Raw genomic sequence first — 13,799 nt, forward strand, 5'->3', positions numbered from 1 at the left:
CCACGCGTTTGCCATAACAAAATCAAAAGCTTATCGCATTTTCACAGCCAAACACCAGACGCTTATCTTTTCGGCCAACCAACCAGTCACTGAGAGAGTGAGACAAAGTACTCCGCCGGCATCTTTAAATAATCATCAACAATTCATCATCAAGGGTGGTTGAATGGGCACCCCATCGAAAGCAGAGCACGGAGGGCGGTTTAGACACTTCATTTTTGTCACTTTTAATCTGTGTTTGGCCGTTTCCGCTTCGCCAGGGGAGCACAACAAAAAAAAAAGAAGTAGCGATCTTTTTGGCATTCGCCTCGAATGACCGAGCTGCTGATGTTAAATGTTGCGTTAAATCGCTTAAGCGTTTAACGAGAGATGAGTGAGTTTCAATACGATACAAGCTAACGATACTGTGATTGTTGCCAAGGGTTGAATTCCCCAACTGAGAGCTAATAGTTCCGTTGTTTCATGACCAAACGGATATCAAATGATTCACTGAGCTTCTTTCGACTTACATATACATATATCATTTGTGTTGTTGTTGTTTACTTACATTATGCAGCTTGTAGTACAATCCGCAGGCATTGCACACTGGTTCACCGCTGGCGTTCCGCCGCCAAAGGGTTGTGGTTGTGGTTTTGCAATTGGCGCAGGATGTGCCAGCCCTTTTGGCCGCACTTTGCAATGACTGTAGTGTCTGTAAATAGAAAAAAAAATGGAGAATTAATAAGGGAAATACAATAGTTTTGAGGCTTAAAAATTGTCACACGCCCATTGCTAATTGAACGGTGCTAAAACTAACACAAAACTCCAAAAAGGTATTTGCCAACCAACCAACCAGCCAACCAACTGTCTGTCTGTCTGTCTCTCTGCCTTGTCCTTGCTGGTACAAACAAAGTTGCTCAACACACTGGGCAACAACATTTTTTAAATGGCATGCCAAACTCGAGAAACTAAAGATCGAGCAGCAGCAGCAGCTCCCCTTCTGCGAGTTGGGCTTAACAGCAGCATCAATTCATTAAAATGACAATTTTTACAAAACTGCCCAAAAACAACAGCAGCAACAACAACAACATCGAGAAGGGAGCATGTCTGTGCCACGCTTAAATTTCCACGAATTGGCTACAAGAACGAACCCAAAAAAAAAAAGACTCCAAGATTCAAACTCTAAGCTCCACAGTCTGTGGGGATTAAGTATACCAAATACTTCAAAGGGGGTTAAAAAGAAACTATTTTACTATTTTTTAGAAAAAGTAATTCAAAATATTTGATAATACGAGCGTATTAGAGCTAAAAACTCGTTTGAAATTCATTTTTTAAGATAATTCCCCTTTTTGTTGGCCCCAAACATGAACCCTCTAGTTAAATACGCCACTGAATTTTTGGATTTCTTGTATCTTGCCCCTTTTTGTGTGTTGCCTCTTTGAGTTCTACTTGGGTTCGGGTTTGGTTCTTCGTTGGTTCGTTTTGTGTTCTTCTGTGTGTTTGGTGGGTTGTTCATGTTGCTGATACATACAACACATTGCAACGAGGCCTTAAACTGGCGTTGATCATGTTTGACTTTGATTTTTAATTGTTGCCTTTTTGCCCGATGCCACAAGAATTGAGACTATTGAATTGAGATTCGTAAGATCGAAGAGTTTTTTTTTTTTTTGGTTTTTGTGTCTCTATCTCTGTGTTTCTTTCTTGGCTCATCTTATTACGTTTTTCGTCTCACCTGTTCTGGCAAGTTGGCGATTAACATAAATCAGAGGTCATATTGCCAAGGCTCTAACTTGGCCATGTCTGCAGTTTTGTTTTGGCTGTGTGTGTGTGTGTGTGTGCGTTTGCTTTCTGCTTTTGGTGGCACTGTGTTGTGTTAACGAGCTTGTAACAATTTTTAGCAGACACACAACAGGCAACGAGGCAATGGGCAAAAAGGATCGCAACGTGGCGAATACGAAAAGTGCGAAATTCTGAATTAATTTCAACGCCTACAAGAAACCAACTGCAAATCTTTAGTTGAAACTGGAATTGGTATTGGTTCTCTTTTTCTGTCTTTCTGTTGTTGTTTTTTTGGTAATTATCTGTATAAATGTATGTATGTGTGTTTGTGTGTTGTGTGTATATAAATTAAGTTGTTAACATGACAATGCAACAAAACACTTTTTGGTTAGAGGACACACTCAGAAAAAAAACACATGGCATTTTGGCTCAGATGGCTCAGATAATGTAAGCAGTGGGAAAAAAAAGGATGATAAAATAATCTTTTCGATTTTGTATAATAAAATCTATATAAGTATCTATCAATGTGAGAAAGAACCTATTGAAAATTATGATTTCAGAGGTAATAATTGAAGTCTTTTCCTTTCACTTTTTTTTTTCAATTTTGACTATATTCTATATGGTTTTAGCCATATTGTTTAAGTCATTGACAATTCTAGATTCAATTGTTTAAAAAAAGTTTGGTAAATTTTGAAAAATTCAGCTTGAAATGCTTTCCTTACACTTTTTTCAAATCTGACTATATTCTATATGGTTTTAGCCATATTGTTCAATTTATTGTCATTTATAGATCATAAAGTTTTAGAATTGCTTAAAGAAAAGTTTACTAAATTTAGAAAAATTCAATTTGAATTGTTTTTGTTCAAAATGAGCCTACTGAGATTTGGCAACAAAAGTGTTGGACCAATTTTTTTTTAAAGTGCAGAGTTTAAAGTTGTAAAGTTGGTCCGTTGTCTTACCATATCTAGGGTGTTTATCTATTATATCTAACGATGTGTGTGTGTGTGTGTCTGTGTGTGTTTGTGTGTAAGAGCATTTTGTGTTAAAGGGGCAATCAGAACATGGAAAATCGAGTAAGTCATAAATCAATGTCACGCATGTTATATGCTTTGGTTCGGTTTGGTTTGCTTTGGTTTGGCCTTTTCTTTAATTTTTTTGGGTAGGAAAATTGACAAACTGTCAGAGATTGACAGGCGTTTGGATATAATTGAAATGCAAAAAGCGCAAGCGCCAAAACAACAACAACAACAACAACAGCAAGAACAATGCCAACAATAACAATAACAATAACAATAGCAGAAACAAGATGGCGCTTACGATTATTAAACAAAAGCTCAGACAAACAGACAAAGTGCGAGAGGGAGAGAGAGTGATATAGACAGACAGATAGAGCGAGACAGAGAGACAAGTTTGATGTGGCCATAAATTGTGATTTATCAATGCGTTTAAAGCATGACAAAATGCGTTTGTGACATCACAAGTGACACCTTGCCATGGCTTGGCTATGGTTTTGTTTTTTTGGCTTTGGCTTTGATGGCAATTGATTTATTTTCATAATGCCAACAAAATGGTGGTCCCATAGGTACACACACACAGACACACACACACGCACAGAGACAACTAGATATATTATTATACGAAAAGTGTTTGTAGGTAACTTTCCGACTGGCTTTTGTTAAAAAATTTATGCAAATTTCGTTTTCATTCGACCGAAAAACATTTAAATATTTAATTGAAATTTACAAAGGCTAAAGCTAAAAAAAAAGTGTGTAGATCTCCCTCTCTCTCTCTCTCTCTCTGACAAACAGAGAAGAAGAAAAAAATGTAAGTAAATATGTACACAGGCCAAACACATCACAAAACCCTCGCGCCCCCTTCTCGGTCACCATCTCTCTATAGCTCCCCTTGTCACTGCAGCTGGTTGTCTATCTCTTTCACTCTCGCTTATTTATTGCGCAGCTTTTGTGCGCCCTGAAGATGGGGCAATGCCAATGCCCTTTGCCATCTTAGATAGGGTAGAGACGCCCAGAGTTAAGATGGCGCTGAGAGGGGTTGAGGGGATGAGAAGGAAGCTGCTGCTAGATGGTAGGTGGCAGAGGCAGCAAATGTTACAATGTTTATCTCAGTGTAACATCTTTCACTTGAGGGCAGTCCACACACAGAAAAATATATTTTATCTCTTTTACTCTCTCTCTTTTCCTTTTGGCGCTCCTTTTTATGCTTTATCAACTCAAAATTTCTGTTATTTTTACTTATATTTCTTTTGGTTTTTTTTCTTTTTTTGTGTTATCTAACAAAACATTCATTAAATTTTTCGCAGTCACTTCTGCTGTTGGCAACCCTCAGCTTAGGCGCAGAGAGCGCATGGCCGCCGCCCCCCACCCCCACAACTTTGCCGTTTGTCCCCCACTTTTCCTTTTTGGGGGTTGTTTCCTTTTGCCAATTTGAGGTGGAGAGACAGGCAGATGTAAGAGAAGATGGCAAAAGATAGCACCCAGAAAATTTCTATATCTGATGCTGTAAGTGGGGAAAGAGACAACACACACACACACACATAGACAGAGGGAGGTAAACAGTTACAGTTATATAAAGTACATAAGGCTTTACATATTCATATATATATAGACTCTCTGGGTGGGTGAAAGGAAGACTGAGAATGAGAAATATTTTTGGAAAATTTAATTTAAAAATTCAAATTTTATTTGTGCGCGTAGAGGCATTTTCTTGGCCAATTTCTTCATGACAAGGGGCCATCATTTGATGTTAACTTAAACTGTAGGCGTGGCCTTATATCAACTTATAAGACGTTAACATAATCACATGGAAAACCTTTTGTTTTGAAGGGTTGCATTTCAGTTGTTGTTGTTGTTGCTGCTGCCTAATTTGCCTAATTAATACATCAGCTTAGCTCATTTTCATTGTATTCATTCTCCAAGTAGTGGCCAAACACGAAACTATTGCTAAAAATCACACTTGCCCTACACACACACACACATAAACACATACAACAGCAGCAGCAACAACAAAAAATCAATAAAATGTTATATGGCCGACAACAACAAGCCATTAATGTCGCTCATTAATGCGGCTCAATGAATTTTATGAGCGCCTTGGCAAAGGAAGACCAACTCATGATTTTGGCCCTCTGACTCTAACTTGTCGCATGGAAATTTTCATTCCGTTAAGGTTTTTTGTGTGTTTGGGTTGAGTTGCATATTAAACAGCAGCACCAACAACAAAAGGGCAACAGCAACAATGACAATGGCAGCAACAGCAACAACAACAACAACAAACTAACTGCATACAGAGAGAGAAAAAAAACTGTGAACAAAGTTAAGAAAAAGGAACTTGAATAAAAGATTGTGGGCTCAAAGAAGTCTTCTTTTTGTTACTAAATGAGAATAGTTAAGTCCTTTAGCTATAGAGAGCTATAGAATGATTGACTAGGACCTCTTTTTTGGTACTAAATGATAATAGTAAAGTCCTATAGAGAGCTATAGAAAAATTACTATGATATTTCTTCAGTTTTGTTTTTGTTTTTTTACCAATCTTTCTCTCTCTGTATTGAAGACTTAGATTGCATTGCCAACCTGCTGCCCAATCGTTTGTGTCCTGGCTTTTTGAAGGCATGAAAATTGTCATTAATATTTGTCACTGGACATTCGACTGCCTCTTGCAACTAAATAAATTATAGAACCAGGGACTAGAAGTAAAACTAGAGCTAGCCAAGAGTTGGGGTTGGTTAGGTGGAGCCTTTGACTTGTGCTGCCACTGGACAGGAGTTTTAACTGAATGAATGTCCGCTTAACACGCTCAGCAGGAGGCCGAAACCTGCGTGTTTATATTGTCTCACTCACTCACAACAAAAGGGTTAATAAACAGAACAGAAAGGGTAATGCAAGAGCAACCCTTTTTACCCTTTTTTCTTTTTCTTTTTGCAAAATTATGCATTTGCATATTAAATAGGCACAATAAATTTCAAAAAATACCCCGTCAGTGGGTGGGTAAAGAGACACACACATACACACACACACACACATTGAAGGGGTCCACTCACGCATGGACACACATGCCACTGAAGGAAATCACCCAAGGCTGATTTTGTCTGCCTGCCTCCTGCTCTGCTTAACAAGCTTCAACTAAGAAATGTCCAAGACAAAAAGGAAGCAACAGCAGCAGCAGCAGAAAGAGTTGAAACCCAAAAGGAGCTGCTGCCTTAATCATTTCAAGCTCTCCCTCTCACTCTTTTGCTTTTTTATATTCCCCTTCTTATTCCTTTTTTTTTTGTTGAGCCTGTTTCATTATATTATTGGAACGCCCAGTTTTGCGCTGCGCTTCATATCGTTAATTTTTAATTGATCTGCGAAAGGCAGAAAAACAAAAGCAAAAGCAAAAGCGAAAAGAAAAATATATACTAAAAGCAGGTTCATCAACAGCAGCCTGCTGCCTTTGGTTCGCCTCTCCCCGTCCAACCTCTCATCCGTTTTTCTTCAAGTGCATTTTAATAACATTAGCCCCCACTTAACGAGATTCTAGCGCCCCAAAAATAAAAATAATATCGCAAAAAAACGACAACAATAATCAGAGAACCGGCTTAACTTGGCAAAAAGTGGAAGATTTTATACCCTTTGCAAGTTGGTTTATATAAAGAAGATGCTTAACAAAGAGGATATACAATTTGTCCCAAATTTGAGCTACTGTTGAGGGAAATCATTTTAAGATCTTGCATTTGAATGACATTTTAATTATTTGAAATTTCTATTTAAATTTCTATTTATAACTAATAAAATGGTTGCTGAAATCAATTAACCCTTTATTGCATAGGGTATACAAGTTTAGAACAGAGTAACAACAACAACCAAGAGAGTGGGGGGGGGACGGTAAAGTGATCGTAGCCTTAATGCGTTCGATTGCGTATACGCCCCGTTGGCTGAAACATTGAAACGTGCATTGAACTTTTACTTTGGCCCTTGTTTTGCTTGTTCACTGTGTTTTGCTTTGCTTTAGTTTACTTTGATTTGCTTTTATGCCTTTTTATCGATCGTCGTCTGTCTCTCCCTTGAGATCCACAGTCCTGCTCTGCTTTGCCCTGCCCTTTTGCATTAAAAAAAAAGAGTTTTTCCCACGCCCCAAAAACAAAAAAGCCCAAAAAAAAAAAAGGATTGAATGAGTAAAAGTTCAATTTCTATAAAACATATGGCCCAGAGAATGTGTTAATTAGTTTTCGATAACAAAACCAGACAGACAGAAAGGGACACAGAGACTGTCTGAGAGACAGAGAGAGAGAACGAAACTTATTGAGTCAGTTAATGTCAAATATTGGTACGGCCCAGTGGGTTGTCTACGCCCAAAAACGTTTTCTATGCCCCTTGCTGAGTGTTGAAACCAGAAATTTAACGACAATTTAAATGACAACGCAGCGAGCTGCAGGCAGCGGTTCGGGTTTTGTTTAAGCTGTTTGCGTTGATATATGCCTTTTGTTTAATAATTAATTGATACTTTTCGAACATTTACATTTCAAATAAATGCATTTATAAATGCTTGTGTCAAGTGTTGATGGGTATATTGTTACCAGCCAACAGCCAACAACGAATTCTAAATTGGCATTTGCCGCCTGCAGCATGCAAATGTGAAAAAAAAAATGTAGGTAATAATAATAAGTAAAGAAAATATATAAATAATTTTGCTGACGTTGCCGCCGTTTTGTTCAATTTATTGTGTGAAAATTCGCATAAATTAAATGCAACAACGGCAACAACTGAGCAACTGAGGCATAAATATTATGCAAAATGCATACCCCACCCGCCCCCTCTCCCCATTCCGCTCCATCACCCCGTTAGAGTTAACATATGCTGATTATATAAGTCACGATCTTGGCCAGAACTAAGATGAGCTGCGGCTGCCTTTTGGCTGTGATTGACCTTCTGGATTTAACATGGTTTTACAATTAGCCATAGTTTTTGTGAGTTGGCTTTATTTTTGTTTGTGACAAATCCCTCAAATCCAAGGCTAGTTTTGGCTTTATAATTAAATGCAATTATTGAAACGCCAGCGGCTTGCTTAGCCAACAAAGGAGAACAGGCCAACAACAACAACAACTACGATGAAACATATGTAAGCCAGCCAGCCATCCAAGCAGCTAGTAAGCCAACCAGCCAAAAGGCAAAAAGGCAGTTGTGCCTGGCTAAAATACATAAATTAAAAATTTGCATTGTTCTGTTTCGACCAGGCCAACAAAGAATGTTTTGTTATATGTTGTGTGTGTGTGTTTTTTTGCTCTCCTCCCCCCAACCCCCGCCCCACCGCGTAAAAACCAACTGTTTCAAGAGTAACGACTTGTTGACTGTTTTCATACAATTCGGAAATTTAATTAAAGGCGGCCCCCAAAGCAGACAATGAGATTTCTTATGGCCAAACAGAGCTGCAGGGGCAGGTGCAGCATCTGCTCGTATGCAAAACTCTTGACCCTCAGAGAGAGAGAGATAGAGAGAGAGAGATCAATACAATTGCCACCCAAAGCGTTCGGTTCCCCAAATCGCGAATGCGCAAAAATGAAAACAATTGAATTGCATTTCAAGTGCCGCAAGGACATTGATGTTGATGGGCTGCATCCTGTTTGCTCAAGCAAAGAGGCCTTCCCTTCCCCCCAACTCAACTCCTGCGCATCGTTTCTCTGTTTTGGCCCATAAGTCAGCTGAGTGTCACATAAATTTTAATTTGTTTGCATATTTTGTCAACGAAACAGAAATCAACAAACACTTTTTAACAGTCAGGGCTCCAGCTGTGAATTTCTTGGGAATTCCCTTACGGGCCACGTCAGACGGGCCAAGCGAAGCACAGAGACAAAAAACAGAGATGCAAAGGATGGCAGAGGAGAAGAGTGGGACTCCAATAATGGTTTATTTATGTTAATGTTATGCAATCAAAATGCATACGATTTAAATGCCAATAAAAAATCAACGCCAAGGCTCAAGAAGATCATGAGTTTAACAGTTGTTTTTTTACGCATGTTTAATAGACTAATTTTTTGTTTTCTTGTCTTTTTTCCCCTCCCTTGTTTGTTTTTATTATACCCTGTGATCTCACAAGCAACTGCAAAAGGGTATGATGAATCATTTCCCACTAGAGCGAGCGTATGCCTAATTAATGATTATCTTTTCATATAAGAGGTATCTAGAGATCGTCACCTTTTATTCCATTTAGGAGATTCTTGCTGTTCCCTGAGTTTTGTCATCTCTTTTCTTGGCTTCAGAGTTTGTGTCTTAAGTCTTTCGTGGTAGTAGCTGGCGCCAAGGTAGAAAATCTACTGGACATGGGCGACAGCGTTACATATATTTTCATAGTTTGTTGCTGTTGATGATCATGCTCGATAAGACCCACACACACACACATACACTTCGATCGATAGGCTGCTGTCTGATTATGTTTTTAGTGCTTTAAGTGATAATGATGATGCACCCCGATGATTATCAATTTAAGCTAAAGCATTTTTCTCAGCCAGTTTTTTTTTTTGCTGGCAATCAAGACGAACAAGAAATGTTGATATTGTCTGTTTGTTTATACATTTGTATCTTCTGGGAATTATATTATGACATTTGAGAACTTTCACGCTGGTTTTTATGGTCTTTGGCGACATAAAATGCCCTTAAAGATTGATGCACAATTTTTGTTATTTTTCATATTTTACGGAATGGCTTCTTGTTCTTATGTTATTAGTTAATCAGTTAGTTTTAATTTTTTGTTTGTTTTTGCACTTACCAGTCTTCGCTTTGGCTTAATCAGTGGTCGATTCTGACCATTCATTTTGTAGTATAAGCCACAGGCATTGCATAGATAATGCCCAGTGCCATCGCGCCGCCATAATGGCGTTGAGGTGGCACCGCAATTCACGCACTCGCGACCCTCTGAAAAGGCAAAAAAAAAGAGACAAAACAGGAATGAGAATAAGAAAAAAATGTTGAAGAAATTCTTTGATATATTTGCAACAAGCTAAACAGAAAACAGCAACAACAGCAACAACAACAACAAATAGCAACAACAAAGGGCAACATTTTTCAGCTGTTTCTCAGTCATTTTTTCTCGTTTCTCTGTAGTTTTTTTTTTTTTTCTTCTTGTTTTGTGTTTTTGGGTTGCTTGGCAAACGCATGGAAGCGGAAATGATGGATTCGCTGAGGTCTCTCTCACTCTCTCATCCTTAGATATTTGCCTCTCATTCTATCTCTCTCTCGTTTGCTGACTTTACACATTTTAATTAAGCAGCAACAGCGACGCCAACGCCGACGCCGACGCAGTTCACATCGTCATCGTCATCATCGTTCTAGTGACTGCAGTTGGCTGGCCTGGCCACTTCTCCCCTAACCTGGCCAAAAGACTAACCCTAACCCTCGACTAACTACTAACTGTGGTAACTGTAAGGCAACCTCATTTGAATAAGTTTAGGCATAATTTGTAAGCAAAGTTGTCTTCAAAATGAAGTTGCAAATGTTATGCGTTATTAACGTTCCGCATATTACGTGCACACTGTACAGTTGTCTGTGTCGGTTATGTTTTTTTTGGCCTTTCTTTCGTTTAATGACGCCACTAAATGGGCTCCATTATATTCCGTTTTCTGTTTGCTCTGTTTTAAATACCCAGCATTCACTTTGCTAGGGCATATATGTATAGATCTCTAGGTTTTAGTTATGTCTTTCTTAAGTATTTTACATATTCCTATGGTTAAACTCATAAAATATTAAAATTTTTATATGTATTTAACAAACTTTTTAACATTGACAGAAACATTTTTCCTTGTAGTTGAGATAAATTCCTAATAGTTTCATAATAATGACAGATTCTTCTGTTTAGTGGGTATCTTATAGTCGGCTTAGCACTTTGGTTTTTCAATACTTTTTCATAAATTTTTTTTTGTTTGGAATTGAAATTTAGTCATAAAAACAAAACTACACTATATACACCCGCCGCAGCCGCCTTTTAAACATAAAAACTTAAACATTAACAAAAAACACAAAAAAAAACACAAAAAAAAAGGCAACTGAAAGATTTAACGCTACTTTTTGGTTTTTTGTATTCCAATTGTTTTTTGTTTTTGCCGTTGTTTCTGTTTTCATAATTAATTAAGCCCGACTTTTTACATGGCCACATGAGCATAACTTTTTATTGAATATTAGCCACAGGGCGCACCCAGTTAAACCATAGGGAGGAGTAGTTAGAAGAAAGCGAATAATGGGTAGAGGGGGTAGGGGGTGGGGTATATCTCTACCATTAAGTGCGTTGCCTGCCCAAGTGCCATTAGGGGACACATTCTATTTGGTTTTGGGTTTTTGGGTTTTGATGACAGAATTTTAGTATTCTTTTGGGCTCACGTGATTTGCTCACACGTGTCGTCCTTCGTCCTTCTGGCATTGGCATGCCAAACATTTTGTTTTTGAGCTTTCAAAGAAATTAAATTAAACGTTCTGCGTGTTGTTGCCCATCATCAACAGCGGGTGGTCAGTGAGAGACTAATGCCCCCCCTCGTCTATCACCCCCCCGCATAGTGGAATTGTCAACCACTGTTTGCCAGAGGCGAGCGTTAAATAAACAGTTCATTTGTTTCCATTTAAACGCGAGTTTTGCTTTTTTTTTTTTTGTTTGGTTTTAGTACTTGCTGGCAACTTTTTTAATTGCCGCACATTTGGTTGCCGTTGGGTGTGTATTTTTTATTTTTCTTTGCCTCTCGAATATACAAAAAGCAACGAGAAGAATAAATAAATAAATATAAAAGCCGAAAACGCCTTTGGCCAAATTGCCGCCAATCAAAAAGGCAACACCCACTGAATTAAAATTGCATAAATTAAACAAAAGAAGTTTTACAAATTCTCATCTCTCTTTAAAGGAAATTAAGCCAAAAATGAGCTAAAGTCAAGTTAAAAATACTTTTTTTTGTTTAAATATAAACATTCTCACGTTGAATTGTGACTCAGTTAAACACTGAAGAAGAAGAAGAACACAGAAGTGAAAAGTAATAAGCTCATATAATTTATATTATAAACTTCTTAAAAGAAGTCTAGAAATCATTCGACAACAGAGTTTTGGGGGGCGAAATTTCCCCCTTTTCACCCCCCGTAGATCCGATACTGCTCAAAGATAGCAGTGAAATAAATTTAATCTATAAAAAGTTATCAAAACTGGGTTTTAACTGGGCTTCAGGTCAATAAATCTTAATAATTTAGAAGATTTAATATCATAGGCAGCACAAAAGGTAAGCAGGTTGTCTGTATAGCTATTTCAATAACCACAAAGTTCTATCATCAGCAGACTTCGCTAAAGAATCCACAGTTGTAATGGCCATACCACAACGCTAAAAGTAGTTGGGAATTCAAACTACATGAAGCGAGAAAAGAACGGCAAAGCTAGCGCCATTAGAATTAGTGTAAAGGGCTTCGCCTTAACAAACTAACCGTTGGTTATATAATTATTATATTATTATATGTAATTCATTAACATTTGAAGTTTACTTATTTACTTTGTAATTTTTATTTTTTGTAGATGCCCACTTAAACTTTTATCTAAAGAATTACAACGACTGCCATCTCTTGGTAAGCTAAATGATTAATTAATACTTGTTCTAGTGGATTTAACTGTTTGCCATTTCTGTTTTCTTTACTGAATGACTGCATAATCAACACATTGAAGAAAAGGCAAACAGAAGCCGTTGAGAATTGAATAAGTTTATGCATTTATTAGTTGTCATAAAGCAGAGCGGATAACCTAAAGTGGTTAGAAGTACCCACATACATGTGTGTGTATGTGTGTTTGTGTTTGTGTGCAGTTGAGTTGAATTGGTTTGTTTTAGCATAAAAGGGCTGAAGTGGACGGCTTTTTAAGCACTTACTCGCAGAGCTCCTTTTACTTTGGCCACCATCTTGACCAGCTTATATTAAGCCATAAAGTGTGGATGCCTTGGCTATTGTTGTTGCTATTGTTGCTCTTTCTAGCGCAATTCCACAGAAGTGGATTCAGTTTGGTGGCAATTTGTGGGGGGTGGGGGGATTTAGAGTTAGTGTTAGAGGTTGAGGTTGACGTTGACTCTCCAATCCACATCCAACTCGGCAGTTAATAAATCAAATGTGTTAATGATGTTTTTACCTTACGTGCCCACTTCTGGGACAACCAGGCAAAAGGCAACAACAACAACAACAGTGGCTCGAAATTGAAAGCCAACTTTGGCATAGGCGCACGCGCACAGTCTCTCTCATATGTATTGTCTCTCCCAGTCTATGTAGCTCTTTCTGTCTTTTGTTTAACTACATTTTTATTTGATTTTCTTTTTCTTTTGGTTTTTTTTTTTTGGGCTGCTGCGATCCTCTTTTTATTTTATTTTGTTTTGTTTTCTGTGTGTTTTATGGCCATTAAAGCATTTGTTTTTGTTGCTCTGCGGTGGCAACTTCGTGGCCAAGTCAAGCCAGGCCCCTAAGTTCTGCATTCTCTAAACTCTCCCTCTCTTTCTTCTATCTACCTCTCTCTCTCTCTCTCTGTGTATCTATGACAGTTTTTCTTTTAACCATTTTCCACACAACACGTAGCAGGTTGGCCTATGATTTAGTAGCGTGTTTTATTAACTGTTATGGTCCCCTCTCCTGGACCACATCCCAATCTCATTCCCAATCATCCATCCATCCATCCACAGTCCAGCATTGCGTTGTAATTTCTTGGAAATTTGTGCACACTTTGGTATTCCGTTTTCGTGTGCTCTTCTTATTTTTTGGGTCTGTTTTACGGTGTGACATTGTCTGGAAATTGAAACCGAAACTGAGCTCAAACTGAAACTGAACTGAACTGAAACTGATGCTGAACCTGTTTTTTTAGGGCCTGATTTGGCATCGTTGTTGGTCTGCTGGCTGTCTCCGTAGTTAAGAGTTTGAATTTGAGTCTTGGTCTTGGTCTTGGTCTTCGTCTGAGGGGTTTAAAGGTCTAACTAACTGTTTGCTGGCTTGATTTGACATTTGGCGTCAGTGGCCCATAATTGTCTAGAATTTATTGGTTGTACCTTTTTTCTTGTTAAT

The 13,799-nt window shown here is 38.1% G+C and overlaps 1 protein-coding gene across 2 annotated transcripts in view; it reads right to left on the reverse strand.

Moving 5' to 3' along the window:
* Nucleotides 1-13,799, reverse strand: part of LOC6651632 (GATA-binding factor C) — a 38,200-nt gene that overhangs the window by 4,933 nt on the left and 19,468 nt on the right. For both annotated transcript variants that reach the window (XM_002073899.4, XM_023180389.2), the window contains exons 5-6: nucleotides 9,514-9,659; nucleotides 545-688 (exon numbers count right to left, since the gene is read on the reverse strand). In XM_002073899.4, the coding sequence (XP_002073935.3) occupies nucleotides 545-688; nucleotides 9,514-9,659 (290 nt within the window). The remainder of the gene's footprint in view (nucleotides 1-544; nucleotides 689-9,513; nucleotides 9,660-13,799) is intronic.

This window comes from Drosophila willistoni, chromosome 3R, assembly GCF_018902025.1.
Source record: "Drosophila willistoni isolate 14030-0811.24 chromosome 3R, UCI_dwil_1.1, whole genome shotgun sequence".
Classification (NCBI taxonomy): Eukaryota; Metazoa; Arthropoda; class Insecta; order Diptera; family Drosophilidae; genus Drosophila; species Drosophila willistoni.